Here is an 18,486-nt window from a genome sequence, read left to right as displayed (position 1 = left end):
GCTTTTAGATATTCTTACCACTTCTCTTGGCACATGTCTTCATAGAACAATCAAGTATTATGGTTAGTACATACAAGGCTTGTAATTCCACCGAGATAGACCTTATTAAGGAACACAAATCATTCAAGTACAATAACTAAAGGAAGATAGCAGGATGCTACAGAGTTTCCTGACCTCCTGGATTTTTCTAATTACTTTTCATTTCCATTTGCATTTGTAAAAAAAGCAGAGTTTTAAAATTGGAGATGGGGCACTCTGTGAACTTTGTATGTGACTAGTACAGTACTGCATTCAGTTTTGCATCCATGCTGCAAAGACAGCACTGGAAAAATTGGAGCATGCTCAGAAAAGCCATGAAAGTGATTAAAGGGCTGGAAATCATCCTGTTTTGTGAGAGATCAAACTGGGTTTATATTTTTAATATGAAGGAGAAGATTAAAGAGGTTTTTTTTTTAATCGCAGTCTGTAATTATGTACATGGGGAACACAAATTTGACAGTAATTGCCTGCACTTTAATGGTGCAGGCAGAAGCAAAGATGTAAAGATGCAGAATAGAAGCATGGCACATGTATAGCAATCAGTTAAAATATCTGACCAAAACACAAAGTCCTTGTGTGGGGATTCTGTGAAGAGAAGATGGTGTTCTTAAAAAGCTCTTTTGTGCTTGCAGGTAAGAAAATCTCATAGCCTTATGGTAGTGGGCTTGTTGAATGTCATCACTGATCTCTTCACCTTGTGATAATTAATTAATCCAATATAAAATTATCACAATAAGGGAAATTTTTGGGGGATTTGTTAGAATTTGGAAGGTGTGAGCCACAGAAAAAGTATTAGCTGTAATTTTGATTTTGTCCTAACAATGAACAGTGAATCCTACAGTGCACATTCTACATATGTGAATATGATTTTTCACTTATTCACAATATGCCATGGTTTTGGCTTCTTGCATTTGCTCTGCACACAATTGGTGGGGGAAAAGTTATTGAAAGCTGTGCTCTCTCAGCTGACTGGAGACCTTGCATGTATTGAAGACCTAGAGATGGTGCAAAGTTATGCATTAGTAATCTGCCACCTTTCCTGGCAGTGTGGCTAAAACATCTTGACAGTCATTCTCTGGTGTTCACTCGCCTGCACAATAACTTCTTTGTGAGACTGCACTGTGTCAGAAGGGCCCCTCGTATTTGTTCTCCAAAACCAGTTTTAGATGTCAGAGTAAAGTAAAACAAGTCTTCAGTGCTTTTGATATTCTGACATATAAAGAGAAATCTCACTTGAGTCTTAACTTTAGAGTAGACCTACTATTGACCCTTTTATCAATATCCATAAATTTATTCTGCATTCCATTTGACTCTAAAAATGTATTTAAATCAGCATGAGAATATTAATAAGCCCTTTGTCATGTCAAATAAATTACAAGTGATGTGGTCTCCTTGCATATTTGAAAACTTGCAAATGTTTCAGGCAAACAGTGGAAGAAGAGGGGGAAAAAGTAGCATGCTTATATATCAGGCCTCTTCTAAAATTCAGGAGTGAACAAAAACCTCTAATCATTTACATGGTGAATAACAAATCTTGCTCCAGTGAAGAAGTCATTTATACTGCTACAGTTCTAGGATGAGTGTGTGTCTGGCAGCACCTCTCAGAAAGCATTCCTTATGATTTTAAACCTGTGAGTTCCAAGTATCCGACACCCTTATTTTGAAATGAGATGACATATTGTGACATAAAATTGTGAAGAATCCGTCTGTTTGCTGCTTTGAGTTTTTGGTTTATACAGTGAAACAAACTGTCATGTAAAACTGATATTGAAAGGTGTAATGCTTTCAGTACCTATGTAAGGAAAACACTATAATTTTTCTACCTACAAGTAAATACTCTTGTGCTATAGTTGTCTGCTCTAAAAATGGCCTACTCTTTGTAACACTTCAGTGATGAAATGCTAAATGAATCATGGATGTAAGAATATATCTGATACCAATTTAAAACTGGTTTGGTTTTTTTTCCTTTGTTTGCTTTCTTTCCAGAATCTATATGCCTTATCTTGCATTTTAGGTAACATTTTGCTGTTGGAGTCATCTGAGGCCATGTGCATTATTCGCCCCTTAATGTCTTTGCTGTAACAAGTGGACATTTATTTTCGAAATTGTGTCAGCTCACCTTAACTTTTATCTCATTAGGAAGAGCGGCTCCTGAAGCAGAATGACACTTCATTATTTTCACCTTTCAAAGCACTCCACAGCTATTGAGTTAATTCTCATAATTCCTTTGTATGATAGAAGAAGGAGCAGCAGAGAAGTTAGGTGCACAGCTGTAGAAAAATCAAGAAGTTCTTCTGAACTGAATTTAGGAGTCCAACAGTTTCTGTTTTCACAGTGCTTAAGTAAAGCTGAGGGTAAAAGTGGGAGAGAGTCTCTGCTGTGGAATCAGTCATCCTCTCATGCCTCTACACTTCTCTTTCTCTGATGTTATTTGGAAATAGTTGCTCCATCATGTTTCCCTGACACAAAAAACGCCCATTTCCTTTTTACTTTCCTCTTTCTGTTCCACACACAAAATGCGACAACTGGTATACTATAGGAGAACTGAAGTTTCTGCTTTTATCCCTGAAATATGATCACAAAAAATGAATTTAAAAAGAAAACTGTATCTGTTCTGCCCTGCTTCTGTACATCTCCTGAAAACATGGAACTCAGCACTCCAGGAAGCAGAGCTAGACTGAAAACTAGGGGGTATTTCTAAGATCCTTGCTGTGGGTGTATGTTCTATTGAGGTTCCAGCATCAGGGCTTATACAGTCCCCTACCAGCTCCATGTCATGATTTTCCCAAAAAATTTATGGTGTTATCCTGACACATGTGTAATTGAGAATTGAAGATCCAAAAGTGTCTTGCTCTGTCTCAGCAAGTTATTGTAAATACAGTTTAGGGGCTTGAAGCAAAGCTTACAGAGAGCCCTGAGATTGCACTTGATTTAAATAGCACAGATCTCGAGTACAGAGGTCCCAGGATGTGCTCCTCATTTTCTTTTGCATTAGTACAACCTTCTGTTTCAAGATGCAATTGCAGGTAGCTCTAATGCAGTCAGTTAATACAACACAAAAGACTGCCAGAGGGGGAATCTGGGGAATCTTTTTTTTTTTTCCCCTGAATCTGCAAGCTGGAAGGTATTTGTCCATTCTGAGTGCTCAGATTGAAATTTGAAGGCTGGCTTGTCTTCTGAAAGTGAACAGTTTTTGATTTGTGTTTCAGCAGAGCTGCCAATTAAATTGTGGTTCAGGTTGTTTGGCTTCCAAACCATGTAATAGCTTCAAATGGAAAGAGAGTAGATTTAGATTAGATATTAGGAGGAAATTCTTCAGTGTGAGGGTGGTGAGGCAGTGGCACAGCTTGCCCAGAGAAGCTGTAGATGCTCCATCCCTGAAGCGTTCATGGCCAGGTTGGATGGAACTCTGAGAAACCTGGTCTAGTGAAAGGCAGAGGGGTTGGAAGGAGATGATATTTAAAGTCGTTTCCAACCCAAACTGGTTTATATTTTGATGTTTTCTAAGTCTTCTAAAAAATGCAATTTGATCCAAAAAAACAGATGGAATTGTGTAGAGTCTAAATTTTATGCAGTGAAATCCTCCTTCATTTCTTAAAAAAAATTCCATAAACTAACATTTTCATAAACCAAAGCCAAGCCATTTATGTAGTTGATACTAAGCAATACCAAATAAAAAATAGGATGCATCTAAAAAAACTGGATATAACTAATCCACCACACCCAGTTAAATAAAAAAGTGATGCAGTTATATTCTCTTATATATTTCACTTAGTATGTGTTCCTTTACTTCAGGTTTTCTAAGAATAAAAATCTGATAATTTGAAACTACTTTTCTTTTTTATAAAGGTTGCTGGGATTGTTGGCAGAGCAGACCTCCTGTGTGCCCTGTTCTTTTTGTTGTCATTCCTTGGCTACTGTAAAGCATTTAAAGAAAGTAAGTATTCTGTTTGCCCCTTTAATTTCCTATTGTGTATATTTTCAGCATTTGTACATTTCAGTGAAGTATAGCAAAATTTAAAATGTCAGATTGATTTGTTTACCCTCACAAAATATATTTTTTTTAAAAACCTGCTTTAGCAGCTATTTATTGTTAGAAGTTCTGAAAATTTTGCTTTCCCTAATTCTTGTTAAACACTGAATTTAATTTAAGCAAAGCCCACTTTATGATAGGCTTATTTGCTAAATGTTTTATTGTTTAGAAGTTTAATGAAGTATTTTAATGAGTATTTTAGAAATAAATCAAACCTACAAATGTATATGTTGAAATATTTTACTACTCTTTATGCCATTGTCTTGGGATGTCTTAAATGGGAGTCAGTTTTTCGGAACACTATTTGTATTTTTAATGAATTGCAAAGAATTATTCCTATGACTAAGCCTTCTGGATTCCTGCAATATGCAACTGCTGGCATATAATGCTGAATATAGCATTACTCATAGTTTTTGTAAGACAGCTGTGTTTAACAGGAACAATTCCTTGGTAGATGTTGTTTCAAGTGAGCTTTCAGATCTCTGGTATTGTTTGATCTGCATGCAGGTTGGCAGTTCAAATACAGCTGTGGAGAAATATCTTGGGGGCTCTGTTAAACAAGCACACAAGAAAGCAGAAAGCACAAGTTCGTGACTGTGGAAGGCTTTGCTGCACATGCAGTCTGCTGCCTGAATGGCTCTGCCACGCAAAATACAGGAGTCATTGGTGAAGCCACAAGGAGCTGTGTTGGGAAGGGCTTGTCTGTTGTTCCACAGGCATGGCCTGTAATGATTAACCAGAGCTGGCAGGGTATTTCAGAGGTACCTGAGCTGACTTTGTGATCTGGCTTAACAGCATGGTTATGGCATCACAGAGACCTCAGTGTGGGCTGAGGGGGTGAGTTAGTCCACAGTGAGCTGTGAGACGCCATGAACAGCTCCTGCTGGTTCAGTTTAGGTTCTTTGGAACTACTGTACATATTTCCATTGCTGATATAATAAGTTTATCTTGCCATTTCAAATGTTACTTAGGATGATTCCTGTTTTACTTTGGATATATTTTTCTTCCCTTTGAGTAGGTTTAATTTCTTTCAACTGAGCTAATGATTTCTTGATGAAAATTGGCCTCGGGTTCTTGCTTGTTTGTTTATTCTTTTCTCACCTATTTTATTGGATGTGATTGTGCTTATGACGTTTCTTCTGTTAGTAGTAGAGTAAGATAGACCAATCAAAATATTGCCTTATCTGTTCTCCAGTGTCTCTCCTAGACAGGTAGGGTTATATGGCCGGGGCAATAATCTTTGCTTGAAGGACTCAAGAGCCAAATTCTTAGGATGACCACTGGAGACAATTAAATAGGACCCTCTAACTATTTTGGTATAGAGGACATCTTGAGAATGATTAAGGATGTGTATTCTGGTTAAGGATATTCTTCAACTTGTGAAGGCCAGTTGAACAGCTTTTAGAAATCAGTGTTAATGTGATCGTAATCTTGGACTGAAATTTGTGTCATTGATACAGAAGAAGGAAAATGTTGCAAAGACAAGATACTAAGCAGCCCTTACTGATTTTTATTGGGCTTTACATAACAATAGGAGAGCAGATGTCTTTTAAGCAATTTTGCCAAGGAAAATTACAGTCTGCCAGCATTGTCTTTCAGGTCAGTTTCCAATGTTTACTGTCACCTTCACTGCCTGCTTTTCCCTCAGCAACTTCTTGAAGAAATTTACACTTCCTCTGTACACAAGAATTTGTGTCCAAGATACATACTTGAATCTTTCACCTTGATTGCTGCAAAGGCGCACTACTGACTCATCAGCCAGGAGCTTATCACCCAGGCACTCCAGACCTTTTTCTGCAGAGCTGCTGCCCAGGCCTTAATCGTTGCATGGTGTTGTGTTTAATTTTTGTGAGGCCACTCCTTCCAGCTTATCACAGTCCCTCCAAACAGCAGTCCTCTTCACCATTGTATCCATCTAGCTGAACTCCATCAAAGACCACAAGCAGTTTTTCTTGCTGCCCTCATTATAATTTTTTTTTCCTTTGTGGAGGGGGGAGGTTTGTCCAGCCTGTAGCTGTTTGAACATGAGTGCTTTTGTAGGAAAGGGCCATGTCTGTGTTGGAAAGGGCAGCCACAAAGAGAAGGGAGGCTCTCTCTTCTCAAGGAGCTACATGATGAAGACAAGGGGCGGTGGGTGCAGTTGCACTGGGAAAGGTTTCACCCTGATGTAAGGAATCATTTTTTTACAGCAAGAACAATCAATCACTGCAACAGTCTCCCCAGAGATGTGGCAGAGTCCCCATGACTGGAGGTTTTCAAGATGTATTTGGATAGGGTTTTAGGTGATCTTGTCTAGGCTCCCTTTCCTGCAAAAATTGGACCTGGTGATCTCTGGAGGCCCCTTCCAAACTGAGCTGTTCCTGTGATTCTCTGTATGAAATGTTTTAGGAAAAGGTAACCAAATATTGGGAAGCGGCTGTGGTAGAATATGACTCTTCACTGGGTTTGCAAAGTGAATAAAAAGTTTTACCCTTGGTATGAATTTCCTTCTTTTGTGAACAGTTCTTCTAGGTACTCTCAAATGATAGGTTAAATAAGGAGTAAAGAACTTTTATCTGACTTAAGCTGAGTCTGAGTCTGCATAGATTGAGGGAGTGAATCCCAAATGGAAGCTAGTCTCACTGTGAATATAAGAACGTGCATTTTAAAAATATGCACATATAATTTAAAAAGCAGACTTAGACAATGTCTCCTAAGCAGCAAAGAAAAAGTACTTTTTCTTCTGTTAGAATGTTGTCCTTCTGATGTCAAATCCTCAAGATCCGGAATGTCTGTGATATTGCTAATGCATGTTGCTAGTTCTAGAGCAAGTTAAGAGCTGTTATTGCATCATTTTCTAGGTCAGGCCAAGAAGGTAATATGTCTTTGTATGTGAGAAAGAGAGGGGGTAAAAAACAACCAAAAACCCCTCAGGGGTTTTTAGTAAAACAACCAAAAAAAACCCCTCAGGTATCAGGTTTATGTTCCTAGTCAAACAGAGATGCTTTATGGTGATCCTACACAAAAGTGGATTGTACCAGCATCCCTTTTCCTTTTGTCCCGCTGGGCTTTTTGTGTATTAAAGGCAAGCGTGGCCCTAAACTGCAGGTCAGCTGTGAGTGTCTTTGTTCCTGGATTTGGCTGTCACATTTATATAGAGCTTAGCTCCCCAAATTTTTACAAAGAGTGGGAGAAGAATTATCAAAGGTTGATTTTTTTTTTTAATTGTTACAAATAGACACATTGTAGTGTGACTCTTTTGGACCTCTTAAAAGAGTGTAGAACTCTTAAGACCATCAAGATTTGTAGACTGCATTTGCATTGTCTTTTGAATATGGTTACCAAAACATGTTGATGCCAGTTTGTTTTTGTTTTGTGAACTTTAAGTGAGCATCCAAGTAAAAACAAACACTGAAAAGCCTGATGTGATGCTACTGATATGGTTGGGTCAGTAACATATATTGTTTGGCTACCAGCAGCATCCCAATGCTGTTGGCAGACAGGTTATCCAAGCTTTTAATAAAGAACCTGGCTATTCTTTCAGCAAGGCAATGTGAAATTTGTGTATGACTGAATTGAAAAAATCTGTATATGTTTCAATAGTTTAGACACAGTTAATGAATTGTCATTCTTTAAAGAAAAGGGGTCAAAAATCATATGTGGGAGACTGGTTGGTGCTTCTTTTCACTTGAGAAAATGAATTTAAAGATTCATAATTTTTTTTTTTTTTTTTTTTTTTTTTTTTGCGTGGGTGTAGGAACTCATGAAATGTCTGAGGAGGATTTGGAAGTACTATGGGGAAAGTATATGTAATAGTGAAAACAGTCAGGAGATCAGAAAAATATCAGTGTCAGGCTGGAAAACTTCCAAAGGAAAATAATGGTTTTTGTAAAGCCCAAGATATACTGCAGCTTGTTTACCTGATTTATTTGTGGTTTCAGTGGATTTTTGGGTAGACAGTTTATTTTAGCTAGAATCAGAAGCTTTCTTTTTTTTTTTTTTTTAAGTATAGGCATTTAATTATGGGGGCTATAATTATGTCTTGCTGAAGTTCTACAATTCTGTTACTTTTTCCCAGTGTATTGTTTTTGAAGTTAGCATCTTTGAAAGGATAACATTTATAATTGCAAGGAACTAATCTGTTGTTCTCATTCTGTCCTGCTGTTTTAAACACAACTGTGGGGACAAATCCACTGCATAGGCTTTGGAGACAGCAAGAGCTGACAACTGTTTAGGTATGTTCTGAAGGGAATTGTGGGTTATTAACTTTGTTGAATTTTAATGCAGCTTCTCTGGGAATTCATAAGGCAATTTAAAACTGCTGTAGTGTTCATTTTTTGCCTTCCTTTGTCTTCAGTTTTGACAGTGATCCAGTTGCGTGTATTTGCCATCTGCATTGGCAGTCTCTGAATGAGGCAAAACAAGGAGTTCATGACTGGGTCCCTGTGAATAATATTGGTGCAGATATTAAATATGGGATCAGCTCTTTGCTCATATGCTGTGACATCTAAAAACTGGCTGTGTGTTTCTATTTTGTTTTGTTCTGTGTAGATGTCAATCAATCATCTACTAGTTCATTGCTAATTTAATAAAGCACGCAAAGTAGCAATGAGTTTTGTGAATCTTGGAGGTTTATATTATGGAAATTTTCCTACAGATTGGAAACATTTAAGTCTCTTGTGTGAAAGAGATCATTGCTAAGATATGGGGAATTTGTTAGCTATTGTGCAATTGGTCAAGAGGTATTTACTATTGTTAAACATCTGAGCCCTGATTTTTTTAACTATGTGCCCTAGCACTCATATTTGAACATACTGGGAGGGAATAGTAAGTGAAAAACCTAACAATTTTATGATTTTAGTTGGCTGAGGAAACACAATGACCTTTTTTCTGGTAGAATTAATGCTAACTTTCACTTCTCCAAGATGTTGTAATTGAGGGGATAGATGCTTCCTTCATTGTGGCCTCTAGGTAATGAGTTTGAGATGGCTGGATATGTTTAGGAATGGCATTTCCTACTGTAATGTCATTATTAAGTGAAACACTGAGCTGAACTGCAGTAATATGTACATTTGGAGATACACGAGGAGATCTTTGGCTTAATTTAATTCTAACAGTGGATTCGTATGTGATCTTTTAAGACTAGATAATTCTTCCTCCTTTGCTTAACAATTCATGAGCAGGGAACTCTTAGAGCTTGAATAGAAGAATATTTGTAGCAGTTTAGTTGGAAGACACCATCCCCACAGACAAGGCCCTTTAATGGAATATATGAGTGTTTGTGATCCATTTCATTTAAAAATTAAAACCTCTGAAGGAGCTCAACATAACTTACTTTGCTTCAACCTTCAGAGGAGTAGGTGCTTTCACAGAATCAGTTGCTGGGTTTCACCTGAAGATGGTGACTCCATAAACTGCTCCAAGCTGTCACCTGGCTGACTCTTAAGTTGCTCAGCTGGGCTGAAAGAAGGAAATGCTGAATGCCAAAGTGCCTGAATTGATAGTAATTGCTTTGGATATTGTTAGTTTGGCTTTACAATAAAACTAAGCTTGGTAGTTTAAATGTAGCATTTTCATTACATGCTTCACTTCTAAGGAGTTTGTTGTCATTGACCTGTGGAATTAAGACACTAGAAAATGAGATCTCTTGAAATAGGATTAGTATTTAAGTCCACTGTCAATGTGTTGCTCGTAAATTTAGGATCAGTCAATTCGACTCTATACAACACTTTGTGTATGCATCCTTGCCCTAGAAATGCTTATACTCAAGTCTAGCAGTCTAAATGGAGGAGCTCTCATGGCTTGTTTATGGTTTACTTAGGTATTTTATTGAATCCACTCAACTTTCAGTTTTCATGTACTCCTAAAGAGGGACCATCTGAGCAACGCTTTTTGGGTTTGTGTAGAAACACTATATTTTTTCCAGCTTAAAAGAAAAATAAGCAAGTACTCTATTTCTTTGGCATGCTTACAATTTTGTCCATCTGTTAGAGTGGCAAAATGCCCACTCACAATATGGTGTACCAGTTTCAACCAGGCACAGGTGCCAATGAGAGATCGGTTTCGTTTTCTGACACAAGATTTTTCTGGTGGGAAGCAGCGCCATATTAGGGGAATATGCTTTGTTAGACTGATTACTTCTGTTGGCATGTGTATATCTCATAACAAGCACTTATGCAGTGCTTTACATTTTCAACTCACTGTTACAAAAAAGATAAAATTGAAGGCATTGCTGAATGGTGGTCTTTTGTATCTATTTTGCCAGCCTAGTTTGCTGAGATTTCTGCAGTTGAGATGGGGGTGGTGGGGATGGAGGGGTGTTGTGCATATTGACCCAGGAACAAGCATGAAATAAAATGTTTCTTAATTAAAATTCTTTCTTTTTGAAGTTTAATCACTGATGAATTTTGATAATATTACAATTCTGTGTATAACTGTTGATTTTTTTGAGCCCGCAAAAGAAAACAAAGGAACAGAGATTGTGCTTTTCAGGAGATCTGTGGTTCTCTTTACAGAACCACAGAGTGTTTGAAGTTGGAGGGGTCTTGAGGTCACCTGACCTGACCTGCCCACACAGGGTCACCTAGAGCCCATTGTCCAGGAGGCTTTACTGCAGGATTTTGCAGTTCCCCTCATTAAACTATATGAGATTCCTGCCAGACCATTTCTCCAGCCTGACAAGGTCCTTCTGTATGGTATCCCTCATTAAACCTGCCAGACCATTTCTCCAGCCTGACAAGGTCCTTCTGTATGGTAGCACAACCCTCTGGTGTATCAGCCACTCCTCCCAGCTTGGTGTCCTCAACAAATGTGTACCTGAGGGTGCCCTCTGCCCCATCATCCAAGTCATTAATGGAGATGCTGAATAGGACTGGACCCAGTATTGACCCCTGAGTACACTGGCCTTTGGTTAGACTTTGTGCCACTGACCCCCCCCCTCTGGACAAGCCATTCTGATAGCTTTCAGTCCACCTCACTGTCTGCACATCCAGCCTGTTCAGCAACAGCTTCTCTGTGAGGATCTTATGGGAGACTGTGTCAAAGGCCTTACTGAAGGTGTTTGATGCTCAATATTTAGGACCTTCATTATTTCTCTTTCACTGTGTTTTCATCATCTTTGCAAGTCTATGCTTAAGCTTGACTTTGCTGGGCAGGCTGAAATATTTCTTGCATCTGAGACTTGGGATGTTCACACAAAGACAAACTTGTTTATGCACAACTTCGAGTATGTGCCTGTTGAATGGCTTCTGTTTTCTTTTATTTGGCTGGACCATTTCTCCAGGCCAGACTGGATGGCACTCTGAGCAACCTGGTCTAGTGGAAGATGCCCCTACCCATGGCAGCGTGTTTGGAATCAGATGACCCATAAGGTCCCTTTGAAACCAAGCTATGATATGATTCTGTGTTTTTTCCAGTTTGTCAATGGAATTCTGACTTCTCCTTTGTATGACTCCTGGCCGTTGCAGCCTGGCAGTATTTCTGGTCTTAGTAAGCATATTTCTTATTCCAGCATCCAAATGGAGTAAGGACAAAGGAAGAATCCAGTACAGAATGTTATCTTTACTTTTTTTCACAGCAAGCTGGTATCTTACCGTAGTTTTCCAGCTGTTATTTGTACCCATTCTGTAACAACTTCATGCAGCCCTTCTTTTTTGTGCCATATTTCACATTACTTCCAGTGTTATTCTCATGCCTTTGCAAAATCAAGGTATAGGATGTTTACAGATTTCCTTTTGTCAGGAAGACTTTTTTTTTCTGTCCAAGTCAAAAGTTATACTTAGTTCTATATAAATGACTAAAATATTTGGCAAACAATTAATCATATTCTTTTATGTTTTAGTGTGTCACCTAGATAATTTTGTCTAGGTGTATATTTTGTCTAGGTGTAATGATTTTTTTATAATTTTGATCAGTCAGCTTAGCTTTAGATCTGTAGTCTATCCTTTTGTATTTTTGTTCCTTTTCAAAAGTAGGTATGTAGGCACTGTTTTATTTTATTTGACATTCCTGGATTCTCGTGTATTTTTCATTATTTCTGAGAGGTAACAGTTGAGTTTACTCTGGGTTGTATAGGACCTGTTGAGAGAGTGTAACCAATCGTAATTTAAAACAGATTAACTTCTCTATGAATTCTGTCTTGTAGTTCACTATTTTTGCTTTTGTCCTTCCTCCCTTTCTGCTGATGCTGTACTTGCCATCTGATTGCAACTGACCTTTTTGGGAAAAAAAAGAAGGAAAAAAGCACAGAATACTTCGGTTTTCTTGGCACTGTCCATTTTATTTCTTAATGAATATTGGAATAACTCCTTCCTCACTACTCTTGTTACTAATATATCTGTGGAATTGTGGGGATTTGTTCTCTACATGCATTACCTTTTCTTATTTTGCAATGTGACCTTTCTGTGTTAGATTTTCTGTATGAATGTGCTGCTTTTACATTTGTCCTTGATAATTTGACCTAGTTCCCTTTTTACTATTACTCTTATATTTTGAATCATCAAAGCATTTCTGAATTGCCAGCTGGTCTCTTACTATATATATTTTCTACAATCCCTTGTGTTAATATAATTTGTATTTGTGTACTGAATTTGTATTTGTGTACTGCTTCTCTGAGAAGTGCTTAGTTGTCCTGACTCCTTCCCACTAGAATTTGATTCTGAGAAGAAGAAACCTCTCAGTGGAAGAAAGTCTGCTTCCATAAACACAGTAAAAGTCCATTGGCTGTCTTCACTATTTTCCTTTTTACACTTACTAGGGATGACTGACAGTCATTTTGTGAACACAGTCAATTACTTTGCCTTCTATCCTTCCATTCTCTGTGCTAGCTGATTTCTACATTAAAAAAAAAAAAAAAAAAAAAAAAAAAAAAAAAAAAGACAAAAATGCCAAAACAAACAAAAAACCACCAAATCTGGTTTTCAAGAACTGGCTGAACAGTCTGTTGTACTGCAAAGTATGAAAAGCTCCTTGAAGGGATGTATTTCGACAGAATTCTTTCTGTCTAGCAGTACTCATAGAAGGAATGTTGAAGCTCTTTTCTCCATGAGTTACAACCCTCAGCTGTTCCCCTGTATAATTGATGTGGGCTGGAGTTTCCCATTGCATTTTAATTTTTCTACTTCCAATGTCTTTTTAGTTATTATGTATTTTGTATTTTCTTGCCTTTTTTTTTTCATTATTCAGATGTGTATGACTTATTTCCTAAAAGAAGACTTTCTTTTACCTTTATAATATTTGCACCTCTAATGTTAAGTTTTACCTCACTTTTGGAGACATAATTTGGAGTGGAGGGAGGAGGATCAAATGCCCTCTATGTATTGCAACTGTGAATCTCAAACATTTTTGTATTCACTCTGTTGAAGTTTTAGAAGTCTTAGGTAAGAAAGGGGTTTTTTAGGTTAGAAGTAACTCAAAACCTGTTTTTGACATATTTGTATTAAAAGTTTGGAGCTCTCTGTTACAAAAGAAGTAGCCTGGTTCAAAATGAAAGAGGAGGCCAATGTCAACAGATCCTTTTCACACATGGTTATGATTTGTATCTGACCCCAACAACATTTGAGGTAGTGTACTGGTTTCCCTGTATCATCAGTGCAGAGTTACATCTCTGAAGGGTGTTCAGCTGCATTTAATTAGGTAACTTAATCCCTAAAAGTGTCCTCTTCTCATGGACAGTTACAAAGGGAGCCTAGTGCACTAGTTTAGGTGTAGGTTTCTACTTCTGGTGAAATATCTTAATCTTGCCATTTACCCTTTCCACAGACCATTACTGCAGTTCTCTTTAAGCACTGAGGGTCAAACCTGCATTAGCAGTAGAGAAGAACTGCTCTAGAGGTCAAGGAAAGTAAGAAAGGGATTCAGTCAATGAATGCAGAGTTCAACTTTGTTTTTGCAGACGCCAAGTCCAGGATTGATTCTTGTGATGCCTGTACAGCCCCTGTTACTGGAATCAAGAAACTGCCTCTGAATGAGCAGAGTGCTTTCCTCTGTTGCTTGCTCCTATGGAGTAGAGGTTGTGACAGATACGTTTTTTTGTGAAGTACCTGTGTATTGTGTGTGATAGTACCTTGGCTGAAGTAGGGTTGATTGTTACATTCATCTCAGATATGCCTGCTTGTAGTACCCAAAATCAGCTACGTGGTACAGTCTTTAAAGACCTTTTCTTTGAGTAGAAGCTGTAGTGGCTCTTGATCTCTTAACCCCAGAGTTCCTCACCCTGCTGTAAAACTGCTTCCTGAGTGCAAGGACTAACTGCTGTTAGTCTGCTGACATTTTTGAGCTCCATGGCATTCTATTGCAGTGATAATAAAATTACATGAGGCACTTGCTAAATGCAGCAGCTCTGGAGAAGGAGCTCGTTGTGCCTTTGTAGACTAGACTGCAGATAAAACAGTTTGTGTGTGTGACACTTCATGAGTAACTATTGTAAAGAATTTCTTGTTCTTATGGTAGCTTGGAAGAGAGTGGCCATTAATGACAGGGCTCTAGCTAAGGATGATAAATGTCTCTAAATATTGGGAATTAACCTTTTCAGATGACAAATTGTGAAAATTATGTGAAGCTTCTGCCATTCTAATTAATCTGGCTAAAACATCGAGCAAATAGGGACATTTCTAATGTCTCCAAGACCAGAAAATGACTGCAATAAAGGGACAAATGCCAGCATATTGCAGGAGGTGCCCTATGCTTTTTAGGTCTGTGTGTCCAGATCTTGACTGGTAGAAAAGACTGCGATACTAAATGCTGTCTATTTTTTTACTTTTTTTATTTTAATTTACCTTTAAATGTATAAAATGCCTAAAGATATGGCATTCTGTATTTTAACAGATAAGGAAGGACATACGTTTTCTGTATTCTGGGTGCTGATGAGTGTTGTCCTAGGTGCAATAGCCATGCTGTGCAAAGAACAAGGAATTACAATACTGGTAAGAATTCTCTTATAAACTGAATTTTCACCTCAACATCTGTCAGGTATAGTTGCAGAGTCTACAGAAATTAATCTTCTCCACAGCTAATGACATGCACACCTTTATATTCTATTCAGAAAATTAATTAATGTTGACAAAAAGCAGTGTTCTTGTAGATCTGTCTTAACTGTATCTTTGCCAATCTGTTAGAGTTTTTCACTTTAACTTTTGTAAGCAGGTTGCATATATTTTTGCAAAGTTTAAAGGTTTTACATCATTAGTTTCACTTTTGTTGCCCTTGTTTTTGAATTAAATTCTTGAGATAGCAGGACTACAAACTTCTTTTGAAGAGAAGTTCAAAGCTTATGAAGAAAGATATAACTGGAGGAGAGCATTTTTAAAAGCTCCATTCCCTTGCTTTTGTGAACAGTGTAATTATAATTAGGGCCATTGTTTATGGCCCTAATTATAATTATATTGTGGCCTAATTAGCACTTCTAGTACTGCATCTCTTCCTTTTGTTCCTTATTTGAGGGTCTGTCTGTGGAAACAGATGTAGTTATTGTTCGTGTTTATTGTGGTCTGGCTTTTTATAACTTCAGTGAAGGCAATGCTTTTTTGGGTGAGCAAACTGGCCACCTGAAATGCTGTATCTGTGATTTTTACTTTTTATATAGATATAGATCTTTAGTAATAAATCCAGTGTATAGCTTTAGGTGACACAGATAAGCAACAGAATCAGAAAATTCTTCGCAACAATGGCCCTCTTGTCCTTGCTAGAGGAAAAGGGAAAAGAAATTACAGAAAACTTCTTGATTTGGGACTTTTTTTTTTTTTGATAGATGTTTGTAGAGTGATGTGTTTTTCAAAGATGTCTGTAAGGAATTGTCTTAAAATGTTAAATTATTTACTCTAGCAGTATGAAGTAACTATTTGAGCTATCAGATGCAGAACTATTATTGTATTTGGGATTTTATTTGTTTGCTGTTGCACTGCTAGGATGATTACATTTATTGTGCTAAGGGGCACAGGTCAGAGGGATAAAGGGCTAAATCACCCATTAAAAAGATTACTTGGAGGCTAAATGTGATTTTCAGTAGAATTCTTGCCTTCCTATTTCCATCTGAGTGAGCCAAAAGCCTTTTAATTGCCAAGTGGCCTTTCTACATGGAACCAAGCCACACTCTAACCCATCTTCTGTCCCTTCCCTTGGACTCTTCGTGAGGGGCTTGTGGCGTCCCAGTGTACCAGCCCTTTGCTTCACCTGGAACCAGTTTTACTGGGTTTTTTTTCTATTTAGTCATCAGAACAGTGAGGTAATTTCTGAAAATATTAGAATATAGGATAAATACTCAAGAATTACCATGATGATATGCTGAAACTTTGAAGCAGAAATGCTAAGGTTTGATTTTGCCGGTAACCTCAGTAGAATTACTCCTGGACACCTTTATACATTTTGTCTGCCTGCTTGGATGTAGTTATGTGCAAGTGTAGCCCAGCAAAGCACTGAATATGTTCTAGTTTTGGGTAGTGGCTGATGTCATATAGAACTATTCTTTTTTTTTTCCCCCAGCAACTTGCACTGTGTTTATTGCTGTTAATGCAAGAAAAACAAGTCTGATACCTCTGTTAAATCTTTCTCATCCTTTGTCTGTACCGTTTAGAAACAGTATTTCTGAAACCTGGAAGTCCACAGATACCATACAACAAAAAATAAGTAGAAGGCTTTAAGAAACTCCACCTTACTGACAGAAGCCTTACCTTTTGACTGCAGCATTTACACTGCAGAACATTTGGGGAAGAAGATGGAGAGCAGAATTCTGTTGTGACCATGCATATGTTATCTGGCTTTCTGGTGCATGGTATTCCCTGAACGGTTATTCCCTGTAGCAGGAGAATTTCCATTACAGTAAAATTTTATTCTACTAATCTGAGCTCCATTTACCATTCTGCCATCATTACTACCAATGTATCTCTCTAATTGTTTGGAATCAGAATTAAGATGTACAGTAAGTCGATTCAAGATGTATTTAAAAGAAAATATTTGTGTTTAGCTGCTTCATCTTATGCTGTTGTTTTCTATTGGTTCCTTAGGGTTTGAATGCAGTGTTTGATGCACTGGTGATTAACAAGATAAATCTTTTGGAGCTCATTCGAAAGTTACTGTATAAGGACAAGTCATTGGAGGTGAGTCCTTGGATGTTTTGTCCATTCTTACAGATTTTGTTCATTCTGGCCATTCAGACAGTTATGGCCTAAATGACAAAGATTCAGCTTCTGGCAGTTTTGTTGTTATTGAGAATTAGGAAAAGAAAAACAAACCAACCAACCAACTAAAAAAGGAATTGTTAGTCAGCCTAGTAAGGCATCTTTGCAGCAATACGAGCCGTAATGGGGTATTGCTAGAATTGCATTGAATAGTGAAACCCCTTCCACAATTTTCTCAACAATATGTTAAAAATGTTGTATGGAACAGCTGAATGCTTGATGCAACGAGCTCTCCAGGGTCAGTAACTATACACCTGAAATGGTACTTGGAATGGTTTGGTCAGAATAAAGAGGGGGAGAGATTTATTCAGGTTCTCAATGACATAATTAGACAAGTACATTAAAAACACATTATGTTACCGGGTCCTAGTAGCTTTGTAGTTTAAAATAAAAAGTTAGGTAAGCACTGAGAGCTGCTAGGGATTGATTTTTCTGACTCATTGGTGTCAATGTATTTGGTATCGTCTCAAGTGGAGTCTGGCACCTAGTATTGGCACTGGCAAGCAAGTAACGGAAACAATCGGCCTCAGATCAATGAAGGATGGCAGCCAAATAGACCTACAGCCTACTAGAGCATCACTGCTGTTGAACAGCTAAGATTCTCATCCAACAAGAATATTCCTTGTACTTTGCTTCAGTCTGGTTTCACGGCAGAGGTGTCTCACTAATATTTCTGAGTGGCACAAGTCCTGTGGGGCTTTTAAATTCCTTTGCAAGGAGTGAAATGAAGAGCTGCAGGGGAAAACAGGGGAAGTATGTTCTCTAGAAATGAAATTATAGCTTTGACCAAGAAGGGCTAAGTGAGGACTACAGGAGTGTTTCAGGCACCAAATAGGAATGCTGGGAAGTTTTGCTGTATAAGGAGATTAATATGACAAGAGAAGCATCTGGAGCTGTAGGGATCTACTGCAGAGCTAGCTGAGAATTAAGTGCTGGAAACAAAAGGTAATAAGTACAACCTCAGGAATAAGTGGTCAGTCAAGCCTCACATCAGTGCCTGGTAAGATCATGGAACAGATCCTCCTGGAAGTTATGTCAAAACATGCGAATGACAGGGAGGTGACTGGAGACAGCCAACCCAGCTTCAGCATGTGCAGATTGTGCTCGACTAATCCAGTGGCCTTCTGGAACGGAGAAGAGAAGGCTCCAGGGAGACCACCTCTCTAGGAAGCTTAGTTTGTTCCAGTGTTTGACCAGTAATAAATTCTGTACAATGAGGGTGGTGAGGCACTGGAATAAGTTACTCAGAGAAGTTGTGGATAC

The 18,486-nt window shown here is 38.0% G+C and overlaps 1 protein-coding gene across 1 annotated transcript in view; it reads left to right on the top strand.

The window, feature by feature from the left end:
• The window catches only part of TMTC4 (transmembrane O-mannosyltransferase targeting cadherins 4), a 54,034-nt gene that overhangs the window by 9,484 nt on the left and 26,064 nt on the right, over positions 1–18,486 (top strand). The window contains exons 5-7 of the mRNA XM_041423371.1: positions 3,889–3,976; positions 14,876–14,973; positions 17,050–17,142. Coding sequence (XP_041279305.1) covers positions 3,889–3,976; positions 14,876–14,973; positions 17,050–17,142 — 279 coding nt within the window. The remainder of the gene's footprint in view (positions 1–3,888; positions 3,977–14,875; positions 14,974–17,049; positions 17,143–18,486) is intronic.

Source organism: Onychostruthus taczanowskii, unplaced genomic scaffold (assembly GCF_017590055.1).
Source record: "Onychostruthus taczanowskii isolate IOZ18803 unplaced genomic scaffold, ASM1759005v1 scaffold77, whole genome shotgun sequence".
NCBI lineage: Eukaryota > Metazoa > Chordata > Aves > Passeriformes > Passeridae > Onychostruthus > Onychostruthus taczanowskii.
Note: the sequence above shows the minus strand (reverse complement) of the source record. Positions and strands in the feature narration are given on the sequence as shown.